General features: G+C 47.7%; 1 protein-coding gene across 6 annotated transcripts in view; it reads right to left on the bottom strand.

The window, feature by feature from the left end:
• BPTF (bromodomain PHD finger transcription factor) overlaps positions 1-25,000 on the bottom strand; it is a 232,626-nt gene that overhangs the window by 109,160 nt on the left and 98,466 nt on the right. For 5 of the 6 annotated variants that reach the window (XM_085892602.1, XM_085892604.1, XM_085892601.1 and 2 more), the window contains 3 exons: positions 9,071-9,244; positions 6,279-8,865; positions 1,621-1,745 (listed from right to left, as the gene is read on the bottom strand). In XM_085892602.1, the coding sequence (XP_085748728.1) occupies positions 1,621-1,745; positions 6,279-8,865; positions 9,071-9,244 (2,886 nt within the window). The remainder of the gene's footprint in view (positions 1-1,620; positions 1,746-6,278; positions 8,866-9,070; positions 9,245-25,000) is intronic. The other variant, XM_085892603.1, reaches the window with a different exon arrangement.

Here is a 25,000-nt window from a genome sequence, read left to right as displayed (position 1 = left end):
CAAGACAAGACAACAGAGGGCCTAAGCATACAAAAGAAATGTGAGCAGACAGAAAAAGCTGAGAAAAGTATTGTTTTTTAATTTTAATGTTGAAGGCTCCAGTCACAGACTAAATAGTTATCATTGAGGCCAGGCCTTAAATAAATAAAAATAAAAGAGAGAATGTAAAGTGAGGAGTGAAAATGAGTGAGTAAGAAAAGTGTGTGATGTTTGTTTGCAAGAAAGAGATCTTAAAGCTAGCCCGGTAGCTATAGTTTGAGTGAGACAGAAAGTAAGATCAGCAATCTTGACACGGAGAGTGTAAGATGGTTACGGACAACACTTTAACGCTCCTAAGTCAGAACGGTAGTACAACCCTGAGCGGTTGCTGTCTACAACCTCTTCTTCTTCTTCTTCTTCTTTCGGCTGCTCCCGTTAGGGGTTGCCACAGCGGATCATCCGTATGATCCGCATTGTGATTTGGCACATGTTTTACGCCGGATGCCCTTCCTGACGCAACCCTGGTCGCCTCTTACGACACAGGGATATGGTACACCTATTTAACTGGGGTATACTCCGGCCCAGTATACTGGTACTCATTTTGCCGACCTCGGAAGGATGACAGGCTGAGTCAACCCCCTGGTGTATTAATTCAGTGGCTCAACGGGGCTTGAACTCGGGACCTTTTGGATCCCAAGCCGCTGCCCTAACCACTGCGCCAACACCAGGCTCTTGCTGTCTACAACCTATGACCTAAAAATTGTATTTTAAAGGTGGAAGTATGAAAGATGTAAAAGCACAGGTGAGTTGCAGAGGAAAGCCAATGAGAGGACAGGTCTGAAATAGAACAGTACCCTTTCGTCGATTAAAGCCAACTCTTAAAATTCTAAATTGTATTTTCCATATTTAATAAACTCCTAAATCGCAAAGCTTCTTTCCATTAAAGTTCACAGCAGCACTACTATATTCCTCCGCGACTGACTTTCATGATAAAATTACTATTATCAGTGGTTCACATATCTGGTACTCAGGTACTCATGTGAGGTATTAAAAAAAAAAAAAGAAGTGCACTTCAAAGATGCTCAGAAAGCTCAAAAGCATAATCTCACAGCAGAGGCTTTTGATGGAAGGTTTTCTCATCTGGTGTAGATAAGATTCTTCTGTGATAATTACGATTTCAAAATTGAAGTGTACAAAATTAAGTTTATTAATTAAAACAATATAATTTATAAGCTGCATTGTAAGTTTATAACTTTTGGATTAAAAACAAATAGATACAAGCAGAATGTGCTCGTGAAGAGGAGGCTCAGGAGCATCCAGAACGAGAAAAAAAAAAGAGCAGTTTGCGAGTGTCTTGTCTGGAGTGAACGTTCCGAGAGACCACTTACAGAGTAGTAAGATACATACAAAGCTGAAAGACGCATTAAAAATCGGAGTGGCAATTGGGAAAGCAGACGAGCATGCTTGAAGCTGACAAAAATTTTTTTCTTGAGTTCCAAACCATTTCTGCTGGTAATCATTGGAGAACCTAATTAAAAAAATTGTGTGAATCCCTGACTATTATCCCAATCTCCTTCGGAATGGTTTTTACTCACGCACTGGATACCTCAACCAACAATTCAAAATTTTATCTTAACCAACCTGTGCGAGTGGTCGCTGCACCAGCTGGTGGCTTGACAAGCATATCCTCCCAACGCAGGCAGGCCCACAACAGTCGGAGCATTAAAGAAGCAGCAGAAAGTGACCGGACTGTTTGCAAGCGATACCTGAAAGCCACACACCATGTACTTCTCAAATACTCGTTAAGCTACTTCAGGAAAGGAAAGTGGAGGGGGGAGAGAAATAAAATAAATAGCTCGTTTATAAGTAAATACTGTTCGAAACAGAGAAATATGCTGCCGACACAGAAAATGAAAAATTTAGCAACTTTCTTGTTATTTGTGCCCCATCCAAAGAGATGCAAACATCAATGCTGTAATTTTAAATAATGGATGCAAAATTCCTCTGATGAAGAGGAAGAAAATGAGGTGCTATGGAGTATGCTCCTGCACTGTCATAGATAAATAATAATTTTAGTGTTTCGCTCTATGTCCAAATCTCCTCAAAGCATTCAATACAACAATATATTTATGTAGAGTAGGTTAGTTTTTCAAAATGTACTGTATTTGAAATTAGTTCTCCATTGTTGCCAAATTAAGGCAAAAAATTTTTTGTCAGTGTTAACTTCGGAAGTTTTTAAGAGGTCTTGTGTGAAGAATATAATCTGCCGATACCTTGTGTGATACCTGAGAATTACTAGGACTGCCCTTATTATTATTATAGGATAGGGGGAGGCTTATACCAGCTGTAGGGTTTGTTTCTACAATTAGTGCCGCCAATTTGAAGTTGTGCACCTGATATTTGATTAGCGCCCTTGACATACTTTTTTTGGATTGTGACCTAATTAACAAAAAACACATTTTTGGGGTGCACTGTAGATGGGTGGACTGTAGATGGGGGCACATTTTCATAATTTACATTGTATCCACAAATGTTGAAGGTCAAGGTCATATGCTGGTCCGAAAAAAGATATGGTCATCATTGGACCGTGGGCGCTGGGGGAAGTTTACCCTTGCCGATCATTTTGTGATCACAGATATGTAGTTTTTTTTGTTTATTTACTGCTATCAGTGTTTCACGTTGGCACAAACCAAGTCATGATTGTGACGATAAAAATAAATAAAGGTGCATGGTCTGTGCAACAATGGGTTTGTTTCAAACATTAACGGAAAGAAATGAAAAATTTTGAGGAATAAAATATAAAGCATTGCACTTTGAGCAAATTGCATCATAATCTCAGGCACATTAAAATATATGCCGTACTTGTTTGTGCTCTGTTATAAGGACCTTGTGATATCAAGTATTATATGAGGAACTTGGGCACAAGAGACAATTTAGCTTCATGCCTATGCTCCATCAACACCACATTAATTCAATCAGTTTATCAACTTAATCTCATGTGGTGATGGGAAAAGAAGTGGGTTGAGGGGTTTTGTCTGCAGAATAACTTAACGAGAGCATCGACAATCGCCAAATGTGGCACGCAGCTTCATTTTGAGAATGTATTGGATGAGTTCAACTTTGACCTCATAAGGTAAAATATACAATGGAAATTAGTACAGGATTATATTTACTCACACTGTGGCCATGCAACAGCATAGGTTAGCATCATCTGGAGGCACTAATAACGAAGAGAAAAGATTGGCAAGTGTGTTCTAGTTTGTGTATAGCAATCATTATGCGTAAAGTTCTGTCTCTGTCAGTCGCTTCTCGTTGCTTACTCTCGCAGGCCCTGGAATTCATCTAGTCCCCCTAAACTGAATGCTCTCATTGGAAACTATGTCCTTCCTCAGATGTGGTGACCAAAAGATGTGCAAGGTGAGGCCTCCCTAAAATCCTGTAGTGTTGACACTACCTATTTTGATTTATGATTGATCTCCTGACAACTTAAATCAAAATGAGCATTACCTATAACTGCCTGGTACTGTGTTGTTTGCTTCCCCGCTGTATCTATTACCACCCACAGATCATTCTGCTGTGTGACAAGCTCCAAGACTGCCCTTTTGCATTATGTAATCCACATCGTCATTATTCTTATCCATCCCAAGCACCTTCATTTCCAAATGTTAAACTGCATCTGCCAATCTTATGACCAACCTATAAACATATCAAGACTTTCTTGAATTTCATCACCTCCCCACCCAACCCCTCTCTGCTACCTCCCTTACAGGAATTTGCAAAGCCTTGTGTCATCTACAAAGTTGGAAAGCCGACTCTTAATCCCACTATCAAAATCATTAATGTAAACAATAATTAAATGATGGTCCTCCTACCGATTTGTGAGGGACCCCACTACTTGCAAACTCCCAGCCAGACCCCCCCTCCCACCCCCACAATCACAGCCATCTTTGTTTCCTTTCAGGAAGCCAGTTTCCAATCCAGTTAGCTACCCGAGCAGCCATTTCATAGGCTAACTGTCTTCTCTGTGGTACCTTATCAAATACCTTTTGAAGGTCTCGATATACCACATCCACTGGATTTCGCACATCCACCCAATCAATAATCCTATTTTCATTTAATTACTGTATTTTTTGGCCTATAAGTTGATGTGGAGTATGTCAAATTGGCTAATTTTCCAATTTTCCTTTCCTTCATTCATAGATGTTGATTTGGAGTAGAGGACAAAGCTCGATCAACAACGATAGTTCGCAAAACTGTCAGTAAAATAAGAGGCATTAATTCCTCCCTGACACAACGCATCACCCTACGGTATTCCAGGGTCATGAGTATTAATGAGCTGTTTTGCGCATATTACTTGAATTACTTTGTAGGATGACCTTTCGGATAAATGAGGAATTCTTATTTGTTCATATGCAGCACAAGGCTGCGGGGGAGGCATCACTGGCTGAGGGTGTGGCTGGGCCGCTGATGCAACGCCCTCTGTAGGCTTGGGAAGGAATTTGTAATTTGTTCATGGTGCTTGCCCATCTTGGTAAAGGACACTGCTGGGATATTTGATGCCCACCAACTAATGCCAGCAGACGGGACACGCATTGATGAATCACCCTGCCTGTAAAACACCAGAATGAAAGCTTCTAGCTGGGTCGGAATTCAAACCCAGGCGAGAGAGCTTGGAGGCATGTGTGCGTACCTCTTCATCATACTCTTGGCCCAAATTAGGAACGTAAATAGTTTTTCAACATGTTTGTTGTCAAGTAGATAGACAGTATTTAAAACAAGCAACAGAATCATCAGAGCACATTATATTTTGTCGCAGTTCATGACTCCCTATTAACAATGAACAACTAACACTTATTGTAATACAAGCACTCAATGTTTGTCCACCTGGCTTTGCAGCCACGGTAAGCCTTCTTGGTTTTCTCAACACAAGATTAATCTTCGTACACGTATTCGTATTTCCTCCAGCAATCTGATCACACCATATCGTGGCACCTCGGTGACCACTTCTCCAGTCCGGATTCACCGCATGACCGGTCAGATAGCTCAATCGAAGATTTCTCGATTGCAGATTTGCCGCACAACTCATTTGAAAGCCTGATCAAGGCGAGAGAGTGCCGTATGGATCCGGGCTTACCTCCCCTTTGATTTCCCAGCCCACAAAATCTTTGAGCAGCCCGTCTGTGACACGACGGCCAGCAGCCCGTCTCACCCTCCCTATAACACCTCCATTCCACACCCACACCTCTCCCGTCCCGCCAAGCAATCTAGGCCCTACATTTTGGTGAGTAACCAGGTAACTGTTCATTTGAGTGTTTTGTTTGTGTTCTCTATCAATTTGTTTATTGTTTGTCACTAACATGTAGTTCAGTGACCTTAAAGTTATGTCAGGGTGACAGAAAAAGTGCCCTGGGAACGCATCCCCCCATTATAACATCCATGGTAAAATATAGTCTGCTTAATGTCGTTTTGTCCACTTTCTCAGAACGCATCTACAGCATTGTGGAAACTTGCTTTAGTGTGTTTTATATAAACATTTATACAATTTATTTCAGAAAATATCACACTTTGCAATTTTTCTAATTTATGCAATTCCACGACTGAAACAATCAAGTCGATTGTGAGTATACGTCGAGGCCCGGACTTCTGGGTAAAAAGGTATTGACTTATGATTAAAAAATACGGTAGTAATTGGAGTGCACCTAACTGGCGGCTCCTATCGCTGTTTTAATCAGTATTTGTTTGCACCCAACAAGCTGCCTCACCTGGGTTTCTTTATATTTGATTATACTTCAAAAAGCACGGAGATATTTTATCAAATGTTGCATGCACTATATTAAATTCAAATCATTATCATCACACTTGGATGCATACGAGTTGGCTTTATCTTCTCTTTGCTTTCCAAGCTGCTTCCCACGCCAACCTGGAAGTCCTCTAAAAACCATTCCTTACCCCCAAGATAGATTTTCTCAGCTATTTGTAATTCTCTGACTGTTGTTGCGTGAATGCTGAAGCAAAATAACTATTTAGTAAGCCTGCTATCTCACTTTCACCACAAACCAATCTCTCTGTGCTATCTTTCAATGGGCCCACACTTATCTTAACCCACTCTTATGCCTCAGCAATTAAGCAAAATATTCTTGGCCATTATTTTTCTCATATTTGATACACCAATAAAAAAAAAATTAAGGTCTGGTGATCAATTATTTGACACACTAATTATTGTTTTACATAGAACAGGATTTTCAAATTCAGTTACTCAAATAATTACAGGCAACAGGTATGAGGACAGTCACACTTACCTCCACGAGATAGCAAATGTTGGACGTGGAGATGGGAAGGGCCAGACGTCCCAAGCTGGCTTCGCAAGGTAGCTGAAGCCTTGCACTTCGCGAGCACCAGCATGCCGTGCCAACCGCCGAAGCTCCTCGGCAGGTAGCACAAAAATACTCTTGCGACCACTTCGTGTCAAGAACTTCCTATAAGATGGCAATGCCGTGCCAGATCGTGCTTTCTTGGGTCTGGCAAACTTTAACAATTTCACTTTCTTAGAGGTGAAACAGGCTTGCCCTGCTAATGTTTCTGATGCTGCTGCTGTTGTTGTTGTCGTTGTTGTTGTTTTAAATGCCATGGTTGACAAGATAGAAGCTGTAGTGACAATTGCACCACCCATCTGACACGTTGACATATTGTTGGTGGTAATCGACGTGGTGACCGTAACAAAAGCGGATGTAATGCAGGATGTTGTGGAGCTCTGTGAAGAAGTGAGCACAGGTGTTGCTTCAGAAACCGAAGACATCGTTGCAAAAGTTGAAGTGGTCTCATGTTGAGTGACTACAGTTGGTGCTCTCGCAGGTTTAACTGACATGATTACTGAAGCCAGGTTTGCAGTGTTACGTGCCACAGCAGTTGTTGACAAAGGGGAAAGCGAGTTCGCTGTGGAGTCAGCCTCAAGTTTCAATGAAGAATCAGCCAAGGCAGAAGAAGAGGCATGGGGGTTGGCAGGCAAAGTCCCAGTGACTGATAAGGATGAAGTGGAACTAGCCGCAGTAAAGTCAATGACAGATGTGCCAAGAGATGGTGCAGCAGGAGAGGAATAATTATTGGTTGAGGAGGATGAAACCCTCGATGCTGACGTGACTATGGCTGGATGGCGAATGGACAAAACAGAATTGGGCATTGTGCCTGAAATTGAATTGACAGGAACACCTTGGGTGGAGTCTTCAACTGATAATCCATCCTCAAATATCCCTACAGGTGCAGTGGACAGCTTTGGGTGAGTCAAACTGGATGTGTTAGAGACTTGTTGCACATGCCCTCGATGTATCCTGACATCCTGTCCAGCTCTCTCTTCAGACAAAAACATACAGCGACCATTACTAGAATCATCTGGCTTACTTACATGATTTAGTGGAACTCCATCTTCATGTTCCTTTCTGCTTTCTTGCGTTACTGGCAAGCCCAGATGAGGACCTTTAGCTGCTGTCATGTTCACAATCCTTTTAGATTCTACATCACCATTGACCATCCCTCCCAAGCAATCATTTTCCTGGTCACCACCATTTTCAGCAGAATTAACTATTGCTGGATCAATGAAGGTTGTTCTGTTGTTGACATTCTCTGCATGCCAAATCTCATTTTCAGACCCTAAAATTGTTGCTGTAGCTTTTTTGTTAAGTTGTTCATCACCAACGTCATTTGCCTTTCTTGTGCCATTAAGCGGCTCCATCTTGTTATCCTCCAACTGCATCGAATCATCTCGAGTCCATTTTCCATCTGCAATAGAACCTGAAGTTTTGTAAGGTTTGGCTTCAATTCTCAAACCAATCCCTTCTGCCTCAGTTTTCCAAGTGGTTTTCTTCTCCTCAACTGTTACAGAATCTTCATCTTTTATGGTTGTCTCCTTTGCATTACTGCTCTTCAAACATCTTTCTTTTGACAAACCCGCTTGCACAATTCCTACCTCTGCACACATGGTGTTGTTCTTGCTTCCCATCATGTCAAACTCTACTCTACTGCCATTCTTGGTCGAATGACATCGCCTGATTTCCGATGCCAAATCACGAGTGACAACTTTACCTGCATTAGTACTCCTGTCCCATTGCCTTTTGGCCTCTTTGAAGGAAGGAGTACAAGCAGCTCTGAAGCTTGTTGTGCCCAAGCAAGCTCTAGGCAGTGCCTGCAACCTCTGGCGCTCCTCGAGGATGAATTGCTTCTGACGCCTCTCCAGTAGAGAGTCCAGTCGTGATGCCTTCACCATTTTAGGGTACCAGGTACGCGACAGAAACCCCATGCACACGTCAATAACATCAAACTTCCCAAGTGCCGCCAAAGCCTCATCCTCACCCCATCGCTGTTCACCATCCACTGAACTAGGCCCAGAACGCATCGATGAAGACTCTTCCTCATCCTCATCGATGTCCACACGTCTGCTGCCATCATGATCAGCTTCACTATCCCTTGCAACAGAGTCCACATTCACCTCAGATTCTTCATCCTCTCCATCATTCTTCTTCACCTCTTCCTCCATGATCTCAACATCATCTTCACTTGCCACCTCACATTTGATTTTTCTTTTCACCCCATTGCCATTTTGAGACTCTTCGTGCTGTGACAAATTTACGTCTTCTTTGTGGATCGTCTCCTGCTTCACAGGTTCTAGTTTACCAGTCTGGTCAAGAAGACCTAGATTCTCAGGTGGTTCTTGCTTGACTGGTATCAACATGGCCTTACTTTCCAACTCACAGGTCCTAGAGTCTAGTGCTTCACCGTCGCGTGGTGTTCTCTCCCCAGGCTCTTGCTTCCTCTCAACAACTGGTTCAGTGTCAGACTCCTCCACATCCACATCGATGTCATCGTTCACTGGTAACAACGTGCCAGCTACAGATTCTGTAATAATCCACACCAGGTGAGATCAGGTGAGATGCACTTCACATAATAAACACTTTTATACAAATACAACTGTACAACCACAACAAGAGCTTCTGTGTGATTGGTCAAAACTGTGCAATGATGCCTGGAGCTCAATGTCCATAAGCCACCCCATGCTCCTCTAATGAACCATTGCCAAGTTACAGATCTCCAGACAGCTCACCATGTGATGCATTTCCTTCAGATTTCACATCCATATTCATGAGCTGCTTTTTTGGTTCTCCTTTTTCCAGGAAGACACTCATTTTCGTTTCTGCATCACGAGCTTGCTCTTGCTCAGGATCAAAGCTCTCCACCTTGCCATCTGAGTTGGCACGTTGTTCACGTTTCATGGCTTCTGGACACAATACAGGTCAGTTGTGCCAAAGATGGTCATTCAGACACACCGACGACTGCAGAAAAAGGTCCATTAAAGCAACAAAATCGATTTGAGGCAAAAAAGGAGCTCAAACCGTAATTGAATGAATGAAGCAAGATCAACATGTATTGGTAATGGCAGGCAATTAAGCAAAAAAACAAACTAGAAAGCAACTCAAAATGCAAAGCCCGTCCGTGTCAGCTTTGTACTCAAAGTAAACTGGACGAAAACCGAGCAGTACATTTCATTAATTTGTGTTCTCCATATTCTCATAATAAACACTTGTTGAAGGCTTTATGACAAAGCCCAATTGGTAAAAATATTATGGCCTGGACAGACACAATGAAACTCAATGGTAAATGATAATTAAGAAACACGGAAGTGATTTAAGAAAGAAAAAAAAGACAGGATGTCTCGTACTTGATGTGGTAGATCAGGCTGATAAGACTATTTATAGTTACTATGACTTTGCCCTTTGACATTTTGAGCCAATTATCAATTAGTCTTCTCCATATTCTCATAATACGAGCAGATACGACCCGTCGCTTCAATGATGACCATAATTAAAGGATAACACGTTTCACTTCACAAACATATCGCATGTCTACCTGTGAGTCTCAGAAATTGTAAAATGACATGAAACATGCAAAAAAGGATCTTTTATAACATGTTGTCGTCGTCGTTGCCGTGGTTGTTTTTTGTGTGCTTCTAAAGGGTTCCTGTTTTAAAATTGGACCGTTGGAACAGCTACATTAAGTCCCAAGAAGTCCTGCTAAAAAGGCAAAATTGTGAAAACCCTGAGATGCAGGGTTGGGTCTGGGAGACCCAGCATGATTTTTGTTTTCCTATAACTATGTTATATAATTTTTTATTTGCATGCACATGCTTGTATGCTCCAATAATTTAGTTACAAATAATTCAGTGCTTTAAATCAAAAAAAAAATCATTCAGGTTCGAGGGAAAAGTTTTAATTCCAAGCACTGCCCTTCCTTTTCAGTCCAACGGGTCTGGGAGACACGAGTTGTAGTTTTGTTCCCGAATTACCTGAGACATTAGATCCTGGTGAAGATTGCTAAACCCTGAGGGATGAAGCTGAATCATGACATCATTCCATCGCCATGTAATGTGTTTCTGCTTTTCAGTTCTTCTTTTGAGCTTTGCCAGTTCGCAATGATTTCTCGTTGGTTGTGCTGCAACTATTATATCATTATTTTTCTTTTCATGAGCTTTCTTGTATGCTCCTATAATTTAGTTACAAATAATTCAGTGGCATAAATATAAAACATATTTCATTCAGATTTTAGGGAAAAGTTTAATGCTTACCATTACCCTTCCTTTCCAGTCCTGAGTCTGGGAGACCTGAGTCATATTCACCACTAGCAAATACAATCTGTCACTCTGCTGACGGGAATATTGAGCTGGGGGGGGTGGTGGTTGGGGTGAGGAAAGGGGGGTTTGAAAGTGGGGAAGGCGAGGAAGGTGGGGGGAGGGGTGGGGTGGGGTGGGTGGGAAAGCAAGGCCTCACCACACGTTGCTATACACTCCAGGAGGGGAGAGGTAGCGAGGAGGATGGGGGAGATAGGCAAGTAGTGGGGGGAGGAGGGGACTTAAGGGATGTTCTGCACATGCGTTTGATCAGGGGACTTGAGGGAAAGCGGTGGGGAGGGGCGGGGGAGGGGGAGGGGGTGGAGGAATGGTCCATGGTCCCCTTCTGCCAGCAATAGTACAGGATTAAACAAAATTGGGTACGTTAAAACCGCACTTTCAAATGGGTCATACGAAACAATGCACGGACACCGGCCAGAGATGGCCGTGGGGGGATTTGGGAGGAAGTAAGGGGAAGGGAAGGGAAGGGAAGGGCAGGGCGTTTTCCTTCAATCGTCGAAAAAGCCGCGCCAGTGTTTGTGCCTTTATTTCATTTCAAAACATACTGTTGTGGTTGACGAAATTCGCAAACCACCATTCAGGTCCCGTAGGTGAGATATCTCTGTAAGTATATGTGTAGTTAGCCCAAACCCGTTGTTTAGAGGGAATAAATGTCATTCATTCGGGCTGCGACCCTTTTAGATAGCCGTTTTTCTTTTACTATCTTTATTTTGGACCAACCGCCATTACTACCACCACAACCACCACCAACCGCATCTCGACAACCACAGCCACCTTCTCCAGGACCGCCTTCACAACATCCACCTTCTCCACAACCGCTTTCACAACAACCACTTTAACCAAAACCGCCCAATCACACCACCATCACAACCGCCTCAACCACCAACCGCAACGCCGCTTCACAACAACAACAACGCCAACAGCCACGACCTTTACCGTCACATCTCGCTCTCGCAACCATCGCATCACCGCCATTCCCGCGCCGCTTGTGGGCACCGATCCTGGACTCGTACAGGGCGCGCACCGAGCAGCGGGTGCAAAAAACACCAGCCTTTCCGAGAAATCGGATCAAGAATGATTCACGCCCACTTCTGTTCCGTCCTATCAGCGAGCGTGGGGCGATTTGGCCCCGCCTCCAGGCGCGTCGGAGTATAATCGCTATATGCAGATTCGCGGATCAAGAATGATTCACGCCCACTTTTCCTCTGTCCAATGGGGAGCGTGGCTCCACCCCCGAGCCATTCCTGATCCAAAAATCTGCATATGATTTCTCCTGTCGCACTATAAAGCGCCGAGCGCGGAGCGAATCAGAGCAGTTGAGAAGAGTCGAGCAGAGAGTTGAGCAGTTGGGAGCAGTTGGGAAGAGTTGAAGAGTCGAGCAGTTGGGAAGAGTTGAAGAGTTGAGAAGAGGAGGCAGTTGGAAGGAGTTGAGAAGAGAAACGAGTTGGAGAGTTGTGGCGGCGGCGAATTCAGTCAGGGAGTTGCGCAGTTGGGAAGAGTTGGAGGGAGTTGAGAAGAGAAGAGAGTTGGAGAGTTGTGGCGGCGGCGAAATCAGTCGAGAGAGTGTCTGTCGGGGTCCGAAGAGGCTGGAGACGCCAAGAATATTTGTGGAGGTCGGCGCTCGTGTCAGAGCTGGGGAGCTGCGGAGAGGGGAGGCCGGTAACGCGGTCGAGGTCGCAGTGGCGTCGCTCGTCGCGGGACCCAAGCCAGCCAGATATCCTCATTCCCCCGAGCATCAACAACCCCCTCCTGTTTCCCCCCGCGCTGAGATAGTGTGAGAAGGGGGCCCCGTTCCCACCCCATTCCAGGCAGTGCCAGCGAGGCCCGCGGAGTCGGGGCGCCGCCGCCATTTTGCGGCTCATCACCAGACGGGTAGGCTCGACGCGGTCTCGGCCCCAGGCCCGTCTGCCCCCTTGTCGATGAGGGCGGCCCCTTTTTCTTTGGAGTATATGTGTTGTCGGCGCCGTCTGTGAAGTAAAACTGTATAAGTGTTGCCGTGTGCTCGGTAGTCGGTAGTAGATCTGCATTGTGTTTCTTTTGTTGCATTTGCTTTTTGTGCAGAATTGTCGTGTTACTTTTACATTTGCTTTTGGTGTATAATTGTATATGTGTGCTGTCCGTTTGCCGCGGAATAAATGTGCTTTATGTTGAACTGTTTTTCCCGTTTCGCTTCGTCTTTTCTTTTATTGAATCTCCATCTTCCTTCACGTAAAGGGTTGGTCGTGGGCTAAATACGCCCAATAATTAATCGAACTGTCGAGGTTGACGATAACACCGCTCGGTTATCCCGATAGTACGGAACGGGTCGCTTAAAGTGGCCTGTGTCCGAAGTCGAACTGCGGCGAGGTGCGATCGCCCGGTCTACCCTCCGTGTGGGTACTTAGGTAGGTCGAATTTGGCGAGCAACCCTATCCCACGCGGGGGGCCGATTGGCACGATCGTGGTGAGTCCGAGAGGGTCACGACGGGATTGTCCGTCCGGTGGGCGACGTGCCGCGATTCGAGTTACGTGGCCGCCCGCACGCCGGCGGGCGCGAATCCGCAACACTGGTGTCAGGAGTGGGATACAAACCCATCCCCCTCCTCGCGGCACTGGTGTCGGAGAGCGGGAAAACGGGCTCTCCTGTCTCCAGCTAAATTCACGGGAATCGGTCCAGGGGTGAGAGGAGCGACCCCCGATTCCCTCCAAATTACGAGCGATTCAAATTAACCCTTTACGAGAAATAAGATGGCGTCTCAAGGCGAGCGGAGCCGGGGGTATTAGAAATGGATTTAGAATGTGTAGAATCCATGGTCCAGGATGAAATCCCCGTGCAGGAAATGTTGGTTGTGCAGGAACACGAACTCGCCCAACTGAACCCAGAGCCCGAAATAGGTGCGGCGCCGGCCGCGGTGTATGACACCTCCCCTCCCCCCCCTCCGCCAAAACCTCCCGATTCTTGCCGAATCGGCTCACCCAAGCGCACCCGACATGGCCCAGCTATTCGCCATGCTGGCAAAGATGAATGCGGATGCGCATGAAATGAAAAACGAAATAAAAAGCATGAACAAGCAAATGAACGAAATGGAAACAAACATGAAGGAAGAAATGAAAGAGCTGCGGGGTGAGACGCAGAACATGGGCCGAAGCCTGCAGGCGGGCATGAAGGCAGTGACCAGGGAGCTTAAAATGGCGACGCCACGTGTGGGAGCGAACGAGCTGGGAGGGAGTGCAACGGCTGTCGGGCCCGCGGTGGAGGCAGGTAAGGAGAAAATAATTCGGGGGACGTATTGGGCAAGAAGCGTGACGGAGACGTGCACGAGGGAGATAAGAGACGAGGTGAAAGGAATTGCGAGGGAGAGAAAAGAACAATTAAGACGGAAAGCAAGGATGAGGTACGCGGAGATCGTGAAAGAGCAAGGAGTGAAACACAGGGAAGGACGGGAGCGACTTAAGGAGAAAGCAAGGTTGACCTACATAAAGATAAGGGAAAGACGCCAGAAATAAGCAGAGACTAATAGACACGAGGGGACAACAGAAACTAATAAATGTACAGAGACACGGGAGATGGGAACGATAGAGGAAAGACTACACGATGAAAAAGGGGTGGAAGAAACTAAAGACGAACACACACACACGGAGGTGGTGGAGGATAATGGGGGTGAGCTGGCGGACCGTGCAGGGACCCGGTGCGAGCAGCGGGATAGCCTCCTCAAGGAACGAGGGGAGGGAGTATGCCCCCTTGAGGCGAGTCACGACCAGGTGGGTTCGGTCGTGCTTTGCGAGGTTGAGGGGACGGGTGCTGTGGACAGGTGCACGGAGAGCTTGGGGGTATAGAGGCCCCGGAGACCCTTGTGGGGACACGAATCCCCAGTGTGGTTGTCCCGGTGTGTGTGGTGTCGAGGTGTGTGTTCAGGAATGTGGCGAAATGCGTGCTGCAACGCACGCATAGCGCGGGTGCAAGGGCGTGTGTGAGAGCAACCAGGTGGGTGACAAAGACCCCGTGTGTGGAAGCGACCCCGTGTGTGAGTGGTGTGGTGGCAAGTGTGCCGAGGAGCGTGCTTCCCAGCGCGCCGTGTGTGAGTGAAACACCGCGGGTGAGTGCCCCCGCGTGTGTGAGTGAGGCACGGTGTGTGGATGAGGCACCGTGGGCGAGTGCCCCCGCGTGTGTGAGTGGTGTGGTTTGTGTGAGGGTAATGGCACGAGTGAGTGGAAGGCCGCGAGTGAGTGGAGCCACGTGTGCAAGGGAAATGGCATGCGTGAGTGAGCGGCGGTGTGAGTGTGAGTTTAATCCCGGTGTGAGTTTAATGGTGAGGTATGTTAGCGTCGTAACACGCGGGAGTGCGTGTGTTGAATGGTGACGGAGACTGCGACAGAGGAAAGAAAGCCGGGTAGCGGCTGTAGATGTTTTGCGCACCGTGCCGGGTTCACCCAGCAGCGAGTGTGCGGTCCGTGCTGTGCAACGCACGAGGCCCCCACGTGCTCGCTTGCGAGAGTGAAGTCCCGGTCCGGAAACGCAGGCGGTGGATTTGCCGATCCCGCGGACGGACAAAGTTTAGGCAGGATTATGGATTTTGACCGGAAGGGTTCTCCACGCGATCGTGTGTGTTCAGCTCCAACGGGCAAAGCACATGTGTTCGCGTGGGGAACCCCTCCAGACGTGGGGCTTGTGTTTTTTTTTTATGCGCACGGTGACGTCATGGCTGCACGTGGGGTTGGAATCCGGCAGGAGGGTTATCCCTGCCGGATGGTACCGTCCAGGGAGGGACGAGGTACACGTGCAGCTGCATGACGTCACGGGCAGGTGCAAAGTGCGCGAGCTGTGAGTTGCCGCGCTGGTGCTGCGCATGCAAAAAAAAAAAAAAACAGCAAGCCTCGCTTTCGGGTGAACAAGATCCCTGGGCAAGGGGTGGATGATCTCCTTGACCAGGGCACAGGATGGAAACTAGTTAGGGGGAAGGGTTAGCTTAGCTAGACCGACTTCATGGGGCAGGGGTAAGACCTCATGGAGTCCGTGGAATGGATGAGTTAGAGGGATTGTAGCGAGATTTAGGTTGGGAAATTGATTAATGGGATTATTTGGAGACAGTGACAGACTTGTGAATGTGTAGAGGGGACGTAGTTTAGCTACGTAGTGTTAAAAGGAACGTGCTATAGTGTAAGGGACGACGTGGGAGCACGAGTTAGTTAGGGGATGTAGTTAGAAGGATGGTAGAGTTCAGCGGTGAGTGTGTTGAAGAGTTGTTGGTGAGTGAAGTGGAAGCATGTGCTTGGTGAGTGAGTGAGGCCAGCGGGTTTGTGTGTATGGAGCGAATGGGGACTGCATGGTGCGATGAGTGATTGGGGGGAGGAGTGACTCCCGCCCAAGGGACCCCGGGGTCAGTGTAGACTGAGTTAGGGGGTTAGTTAAATTAACAAAAATGGAGGTCGTTTTGTTGTTGGTGGGAGTGTAGGCTCGAAACCCGTTTGGAGGGGTGCAGGAGCCCTGTTGACGGGCTGGGAGCGTGGCTGCGAAAGGTGAGTATCGTTGAGTGGGTACCCCGGGCACCAGGCTAGTCGGCCGTAGTAGGCCAAGGGCCCATGGGGGGCCGGGATAGCGTAGTGGGCACGGGTGCGTCTGCTTGGTGCGGGGGCCCGGGGCGCCATTAGCCGCGTGGGCAGTGTTGTGGGCACGGGTGACCCTCGGAAAGGGGCCCGGGAAGCCAGCCTGCCACGTGTGCGTTTCAGTGGAGGTGCCATGGGGGGCACTCCCCGGTGTTAGGGAGCTGGTAGGCTCGGAGGCAGTGTAGTGCCCGGGGGTGCCATAGCTGGAGATTCGGCAGAGGGTCGTGCCTGCCAAGGGGAGCCACGCGTCCCAGCCATGAGAACGTGTGAGGACACGGAGAGAAAATTGGGGGGCGAGGCCCGAAATTGTGAGGACACCAACACAGGCGACGGGAATCTGGGTTGTTAGAACCAATAGTTTAAGCGAGAGGCACTTGTTGAAAGCCCCGGGGTAGTTTAAGAGTTAATGGTTAGGGTAGATTAGGAGATGTACCCCTCCGCACCATCCATCCCCTCGCTCTCGTTGTGGGCCATTGGACCCACTTTGGGTTAGATCGCTGAAGTCTGGGGAGGCCATTCTGAGGCTTCGTTGGGCCTCGACACAGGACGCTAGCTCTCCCTTGTTCCCCTCCGGGAAGGGAACGTAGGGGTTGGGAGTAGGCTAGGTGACAGGATAGGTTAGCCGAACAAGGACAGTACAGGGGGTTAGGGGACGATTTATAGTGGGGAAGTAAAAATAAAAAAATAAGTTGGGGCTAAATTGGGGTTTGACAAATTAAGGGAGTGGGTATAGACAAGTGACAGGCAAAGGCGATAGGTTGGGAGGGAGACCGTAGAGTAGGTCCGAGCCCACCTTCCGAGTGGCCAGCACCACCGCACTCCCTCCACCAACCTCCACTGAACGGCGAAGGCTGGCCAGCTTCATCGGCAGCTGTTGTTTTGCTGCAAGGCCTGTGCCGGCTGGATCGGCTGCAGCTGCTGTGCTGCAAGGCCTGTACCGGCCGGATCGTCTGCAGCTGTTTTCTGCAAGGCCTGTGCCGGCCAGTTCATCTGCCGGCTGTGTTTGCCTGCAGCGGCCTTCTTCTGCGGGCTGTGTTTGCCTAATCACCTTTGCCATGCCATGCCCACTGCCCCTGTTCACCAGCCCAGTTCAATTTTTGCTTTGCCCCCCCCCCCTGTTCATTGCCATGTGCGCCAGGATCAGAAAGCAACAGTTTGCAAGCTGCGAGAACTGCCCTGTTGGCAGCCACAACACGGGCCTGCAGTGGCGGCCCGTGCACCGTGTTTGCGTCCATCCATTCATCCATCCATCCGTTGTGTTCATTGCGTGTGCCACTTGAGCTGGCACGGAGACGGCATTTGTGCAGCCCATGCACCGTTGTGGTTCACTGCGTTCATTTTCAAAAGGGAAGGCCTTGAACTGCGTGTGAGCAGCCGGCCACGTTCCCTGTCACCTGCATTGTTTGAGCCAGAGACTGCATGCGAGCAGCCTGGCTCCCTGCTAACTGCTTTCTTTTTGCAGAGTTCATTGATCCTGGGCCATGGTTTAGTGTAAAATTTGTAAGTTAAGTTAAGATGTACTGTAAATATGAGTGCGCCCCCGGCATGTCTGTCTTAAGGCCCGGTCAGACCTTGACGTTTTAGCCAGCGATGGCAACGTATTAAAATGTATGTAAAACGCTGGCTTACGTTGAACTTTTGATGTTTTTTTTAAAGATTCGGACGTATTCATAGCGACTTGGTCTTATGTATAACGCATTGGTAATGGACACAGAACGTTTCGTTGTGTTATAGATAACTTATACCAACGAATGCTGAACCTGTTGTCAGCCTACACAACCGATGCCCAACGATAGTCTAACTTAGGCATAGCGCGTTGCACGCATCGCCGACGATGTCGTGACGTAGCCTATTAAAAGGCTGACACAGAACGATTCGAATCATAACTGCCGAAGAAATGGAAGTGACAACATCGCGGTCACACCTTGGCGATCTTGCCAGCGTATGCCGACCTAAGAAAAATGTGTCGAAAACGTCGGGGCACGTCAAATACGGTATGAGTAAGTTTGGTATACGTGAGTAGAACGCTAAAGTACGCTATCATACGTCGTAGTAAGTAGAGTACGTCAAGAAATTTTAAACATGTTCAAAATTTTACGACGTACTCGGCATATGACACACGTTCCGCATGCGATGGGGATAAGTTTTACACACGATATGTGGACGCTTACACACGTCCACAAAGGCTACTTATAAGCTACTCATAAGTCAAAACACGTCGCGGTAATGTCTTTTTTACGCGAAACTTATTTCTAACTTATGTTTGACGTGCTTTGAACCAATTCTTTACGTAGTCCCAACACACGTCGACGTATGTGGACGTATTCCAATGACGTCTTCCAGTCGACAAAAAAAAAAAATTAACTTGTTTCTAGCTTACAACTGCCATATAAAGACGTGTTCCCAGCGGTTTTGGGAATTGGTATATAAAAAATGATCCTCATAAAAGGGGAACCCAACATTGTTTTCGAGTCCTTTTTGAGTCGATGTCCATGTCAGCAGTAACAGTATCAGTATTAGTATTAGTATTAGTAGTAGTTTGTTCATGTTGGCAGTAGTAGGTGAGTGTGAGGGGGAGGGTGTGGGTTAAGATGGATCCTCCTTGCGTCCGCGTGTCCACGGGTAGGAGATATCTTTGCACCATTGTTCGAAGTTCTTCGCGGCTAATTTTTTATGGGGCTTTTTCAACAATGAGCTATAGCTTGTTTTTGCGATTTAGGTCTATTCATAACGGGTTGGACAAATGCACAATGAACTAATAATGTGCATAGAGCGCTTTGATAACTTATAGATACGATATACCAACGAATAATTATCGTGAAGCTGGCGTGCACAAACTATGCCCAACGATAGCCTAACTTATCCATATCGTGCGGCAGTTTATCTTTGCCGGTGACGTAGGGTTTGCTATTCATAGGCTGCCACTCAACGATTTAAATGGCTGCATCTCCACTATTGAAAGTAGACGCTTGTGCTCAACAATTGGATTTTTTTTTTACACTCAACGACTTTTAAACGGTACCACTCAGCTATTTTCATTGTTTACAATGAACGATTTAAATTGCTGTCACTCGCCTTTGTTTTTTGACGCTGGCGCTCGGAAATTTTAATCGTTTCTATTGAACGTGCTAAATCGCTCAAACCCCACTATTGAAAGTAGACGCTTGCGCTCAACAATTGGATTTTTTTACACTCAACGACTTTTAAATGGTACCACTCAGCTATTCTCATTGTTTACAATGAACGATTTAAATTGCTGTCACTCGCCTTTGTTTTTTGACGCTGGGGTTTTGAAATTTGAAGAGTTTCTTCTGAACGTGTTAAAACGCTCAAACTCGACTATTTTAAATAGACGCTGCTGATGGACAATTGGAATCATAGCCAAGCTAGACATCGAAGTGTGAACATCCTCGTCATGCCGAAGAAAAGTTTGAACAATGCTGCAAATAAGTGTCCTGGCCGTGGCCGTGGACGCTGACGCAAGGACGATCCATGATACCGACGTCTTTCAGCCTATGAGTAACTTAAAAGTAACGTCTGTCGATGTGTGGCAACGATCGCGTAACGTGCCAACAACACGTTAATCATAGGTTAGAAATAAGTTTCGGGTACGCTAAACATTACCTCGGCGTGTCTCAACTTATGATTAACTTACAAGTAGCATGTGTTGACGTCTGTCAACGATCGCAGACCGTGCATACAACTTGTGGCCAGCGTAGCGGAACGTGTGAGTCATACGCCGGCATACGTCGTGAAATTTCAAGCATGAAAAAATTTGAGGACAACCAAAAAGTACAACGTTTAAAGCCAGCGTACAACGACGTCTGGCAGTGTTTTTCAGCGTGCTCTCAATGTTATCAAAACTTACCCATAACGTATTCAACGTGTGCCAGCGTTTTAGAAAAAAAATTCAAAAATCGGCATACGTTGGCTAAAACGTCAAGGTGTGACTGGGCCTTTAGCGCCGGCAATTTTATTTAAGTCGTCCGTGTGAGTGAGTTTGTTTAGGTAGTTACTCAGCCCTCAGGTTATTTATTTTGGGGACACGAATACCATGAATGTCGCACTCAGGGATCCGTAGGTAAAATGTACTAGGGGAGAACTACACATGATGGCACACGAAAATTTGACGACTCGGGACGAGTCTGTAAAAAGGGGAGGGGGTAGTGTTGTGGTTGACGAAATTCGCAAACCAACATTCAGGTCCCATAGGTGAGATATCTCTGTAAGTATATGTGTAGTTAGCCCAAACCCGTTGTTTAGAGGGAATAAAAGTCATTCAGTCGGGCTAAGACCCTTTTAGATAGCCGTTTTTCTTTTACTACCTTTATTTTGGACCAACCGCCATTACTACCACCACAACCACCACCAACCGCATCTCGACAACCACAGCCACCTTCTCCAGAACCGCCTTCACAACATCCACCTTCTCCACAACCGCTTTCACAACAACCACTTTAACCAAAACCGCCCAATCACACCACCATCACAACCGCCTCAACCACTAACCGCAACGCCGCTTCACAACAACAACAACGCCAACAGCCACGACCTTTACCGTCACATCTCGCTCTCGCAACCATCGCATCACCGCCATTCCCGCGCCGCTTGTGGGCACCGATCCTGGACTCGTACAGGGCGCGCACCGAGCAGCAGGTGCAAAAAACACTAGCCTTTCCGAGAAATTGGATCAAGAATGATTCACGCCCACTTCTGTTCCGTCCTATCAGCGAGCGTGGGGCGATTTGGCCCCGCCTCCAGGCGCATCGGAGTATAATCACTATATGCAGATTCGCGGATCAAGAATGATTCACGCCCACTTTTCCTCTGTCCAATGGGGAGCGTGGCTCCGCCCCCGAGCCGTTCCTGATCCAAAAATCTGCATATGATTTCTCCTGTCACACTATAAAGCGCCGAGCGCGGAGCGAATCAGAGCAGTTGAGAAGAGTCGAGCAGTTGGACGGAGTTGAGAAGAGAGTTGAGCAGTTGGGAGCAGTTGGGAAGAGTTGAAGAGTCGAGCAGTTGGGAAGAGTTGAAGAGTTGAGAAGAGGAGGCAGTTGGAAGGAGTTGAGAAGAGAAACGAGTTGGAGAGTTGTGGCGGCGGCGAATTCAGTCAGGGAGTTGCGCAGTTGGGAAGAGTTGGAGGGAGTTGAGAAGAGAAGAGAGTTGGAGAGTTGTGGCGGCGGCGAAATCACTCGAGAGAGTGTCTGTCGGGGTCCGAAGAGGCTGGAGAAGCCAAGAATCTTTGTGGAGGTCGGCGCTCGTGTCAGAGTCGGGGAGCTGCGGAGAGGGGAGGCCGGTAACGCGGTCGAGGTCGCAGTGGCGTCGCTCGTCGCGGGACCCAAGCCAGCCAGATATCCTCATTCCCCCGAGCATCAACAACCCCCTCCTGTTTCCCCCCCCGCGCTGAGATAGTGTGAGAAGGGGGCCCCGTTCCCACCCCATTCCAGGCAGTGCCAGCGAGGCCCGCGGAGTCGGGGTGCCGCCGCCATTTTGCGGCTCATCACCAGACGGGTAGGCTCGACGTGGTCTCGGCCCCAGGGCCGTCTGCCCCCTTGTCGATGAGGGTGGCCCCTTTTTCTTTTGCTTTGGAGTATATGTGTTGTCGGCGCCGTCTGTGAAGTAAAACTGTACAAGTGTTGCCGTGTGCTCGGTAGTCGGTAGTAGATCTGCATTGTGTTTCTTTTGTTGCATTTGCTTTTTGTGCAGAATTGTCGTGTTACTTTTACATTTGCTTTTGGTGTATAAAAATAATTGTATATGTGTGCTTTCCGTTTGCCGCGGAATAAATGTGCTTTATGTTGAACTGTTTTTCCCGTTTCGCTTCGTCTTTTCTTTTATTGAATCTCCATCTTACTTCACGTAAAGGGTTGGTCGTGGGCTAAATACGCCCAATAATTAATCGAACCGTCGAGGTTGACGATAACACCGCTCGGTTATCCCGATAGTACGGAACGGGTCGCTTAAAGTGGCCCGTGTCCGAAGTCGACCTGCGGCAAGGTGTGATCGCCCGGTCTACCCTCCGTGTGGGTACTTAGGTCGGTCGAATTTGGCGAGCAACCCTATCCCACGCGGGGGGCTGATTGGCACGATCGTGGTGAGGCCGATAGGCCCACCCGTGACTAGTTCCCGGCGTTAGTCCGAGAGGGTCACGACGGGATTGTCCGTCCGGTGGGCGAAACACCGCGATTCGAGTTACGTGGCCGTTCGCACGCCGGCGGGCGCGAATCCGCAACAATACGATGAGCTCGAGAATCTCTTAACCTGAGACAAATTGCGGAATTGGTCCAAGAAGCAGTTCTGGCTGCTAAAAAAAGCTTTCATCTCTCTACGATTCCAGCAATCTGTGTGTGTGTGTGTGTGTGTGTGTGTGTGTGTGTGTGTGTGTGTGTGTCTGTGTGTGTGTCTGAGTGTGTGTGTGTGTGTGTGTGTGTGTGTGTGTGTGTGTGTGTGTGTGTGTGTGTGTGTGTGTGTGTGTGACCGCTGTTTCTCGACAACCACTGGTCCGATCTAATTGAAACTTGCCAGATATATTGCTGGGGCCCTGAGGATGTGCCTTTTCAAGGTTTGATAGTAATCGGACAAGTGCTTCCCAAGTTATGGCCATTTATTTACCAAACCAATGACAAGACACGTTGTTGCGTGGGCGTGGCCGATGGGGAAGGGAAGCTCAGCCGCGGTCGCCATTACGGGTTACAACGTACGGACTTCCGGATCCATTACGGGTTACAACGTACGGACTTCCGGATCCATGATGGGTTACAACGTACGGACTTCCGGATCCATGATGACTTCGTGTATTCTAATAATTTCTCGATTTCTTATGCGCATTTATAGATAAACACGATGCCGCAAGTTATGATCGTTTTCATATGAGACGGTGCATACCTTTCGGTAACATCAGAGTTCTGGTATGCTCCGAACCAGGAAGTAAATTTTTTTTCTCTCTCTTCTCTTTTTGTTTTTTCCTTGCCACGACATTGCGAAAAGGTAAAATACGTTGGCGCTAATTGAATAATTGGGTATTAAAACTAAATTGCGAATAATCATAACTACGAATAATATTCGAACTTCCGGGCCACGCATGTACGGGCACTCGAGAGTGAAGAAACAGCCTGCGTAGTTGTTGTTTGTTGCTCACGCTTTGAATCTTTATCTATTAAATTTTTTTTTTTTTTTTTTTTTTACGGGCACGTACTAGTCTGTCTATAATTCCAGCAGTGTGTGTGTGTGTGTGTGTGTGTGTGTGTGTGTGTGTGTGTGTGTGTGTGTGTGTGTGTGTGTGTGTGTGTGTGTGTGTGTGTGTGTGTGTGTGTGTGTGTGTGTGTGTGTGTGTGTGTGTGTGTGTCTGTGACCGCAGTTTCTCGACAACCACTGGTCCGATCAAATTGAAACTTGCCAGCTATATTGCTGGGGCCCTGAGGATGTGCCTTTTTAAGGTTTGATATTAATCGGACAAGTGGTTCCCAAGTTATGGCCATTTATTTACCAAACCAATGATAGGACATGTTGCTACGTAGGCGTGGCCGATGGGGAAAGGGCACGATTTAGTTACCAATGACAGGACACGTTGTTGAGTAGGCGTGGCCGTTGGGGAAGAGATGATCAGCCGCGTTCCCCATTACGGGTTACAATGTACGGACTTCCAGATAGTGATGACTTACTGTATTCTAATAATATCTCGATTTCTTATGCGCATTTATAGATAAACACAATGTCCCAATCCAGTCGTCGTTTATGAGAGCGAAGGAACGGCCTGTGTAGTTGTTTGAAAGTTTCTTTTTTTTGCACGTACGGCCACGCACGTACAGGCACGCACGTACAGGCACGCGAGAGCGAAGGAACGGCCTGTGTGGTTGTTATTTCTGGCACGCGGTTTGAACGTTTTTTTGTTTTTTTCCACGTATGGCTACGCACGAATGGACACTCGCTAGTTTGACCAATTTGCACATTCTTTGACACCCCTTCCTCTCCTCGACCTTCAGAGTTGTATGTTGGTGAAGGGGTTTGGGAGGAGGATAGCATGAGGGAAGTGAAGGGAAGGCAGCGTGATGCGGGGGGGGGGTGGAGGCAGCGTGAGGGGGTGGGGCGAGGCAGCGTGAGGGGAGAGGGAGGTAGCGTGAGGGGAGAGGAGGTAGCGTGAGGGGAGAGGAGGTAGCATGAGGGGAGAGGGAGGCAGCAGGAGTGGAAGGGAAGGCAGCAGGAGTGGAAGGGAAGGCGGCGTGAGGGGAAGGGAAGAGAGCGTGAGGGGTAGGGAAGGCGGCGCGAGGGGAAGGGAAGGCGGCGTGAGGGGAAGGGAAGGCGGCGTGAGGGGAAGGGAAGGCGGCGTGAGGAGAAGGGAAGGCGGCGTGAGGGGAAGGGAAGGCGGCGTGAGGGGAAGGAAAGGTGGCGTGAGGGGAAGGGAAGGCGGCGTGAGGGGAAGGGAAGGTGGCGTTGAGGGAAGGGAAGGCGGTGTGAGGGGAAGGGAAGGCGGGGTGAGGGGAAGGGAGGCAATGTAAGGGGAAGGGAGGGAAGCATGAGAGGAGGGGGGGTAGCATAAGGGCAGGGTACGCAGCGTACCATGGCATTACCGGGATGATAAAACGCACCCAAACAGCAGCGTTTTCTTTTTAACCACTGTGTTCCATGTAAAACTGGGTGGGAGCATTTAATAATAAAAATCCATGCAATGTACCAGGCAATGGCCTGCCTGCCTGCGTACCCCCACCCCTCACATATGCATTCCTCCAACCTCCTCATGGTCCGTGTTAACCGTGCACACAAACC

Source organism: Eptatretus burgeri, chromosome 8, assembly GCF_056783735.1.
Source record: "Eptatretus burgeri isolate ZD-2024b chromosome 8, Ebu_testis_v1, whole genome shotgun sequence".
Taxonomy (NCBI): Eukaryota; Metazoa; Chordata; class Myxini; order Myxiniformes; family Myxinidae; genus Eptatretus; species Eptatretus burgeri.
Note: the sequence above shows the minus strand (reverse complement) of the source record. Positions and strands in the feature narration are given on the sequence as shown.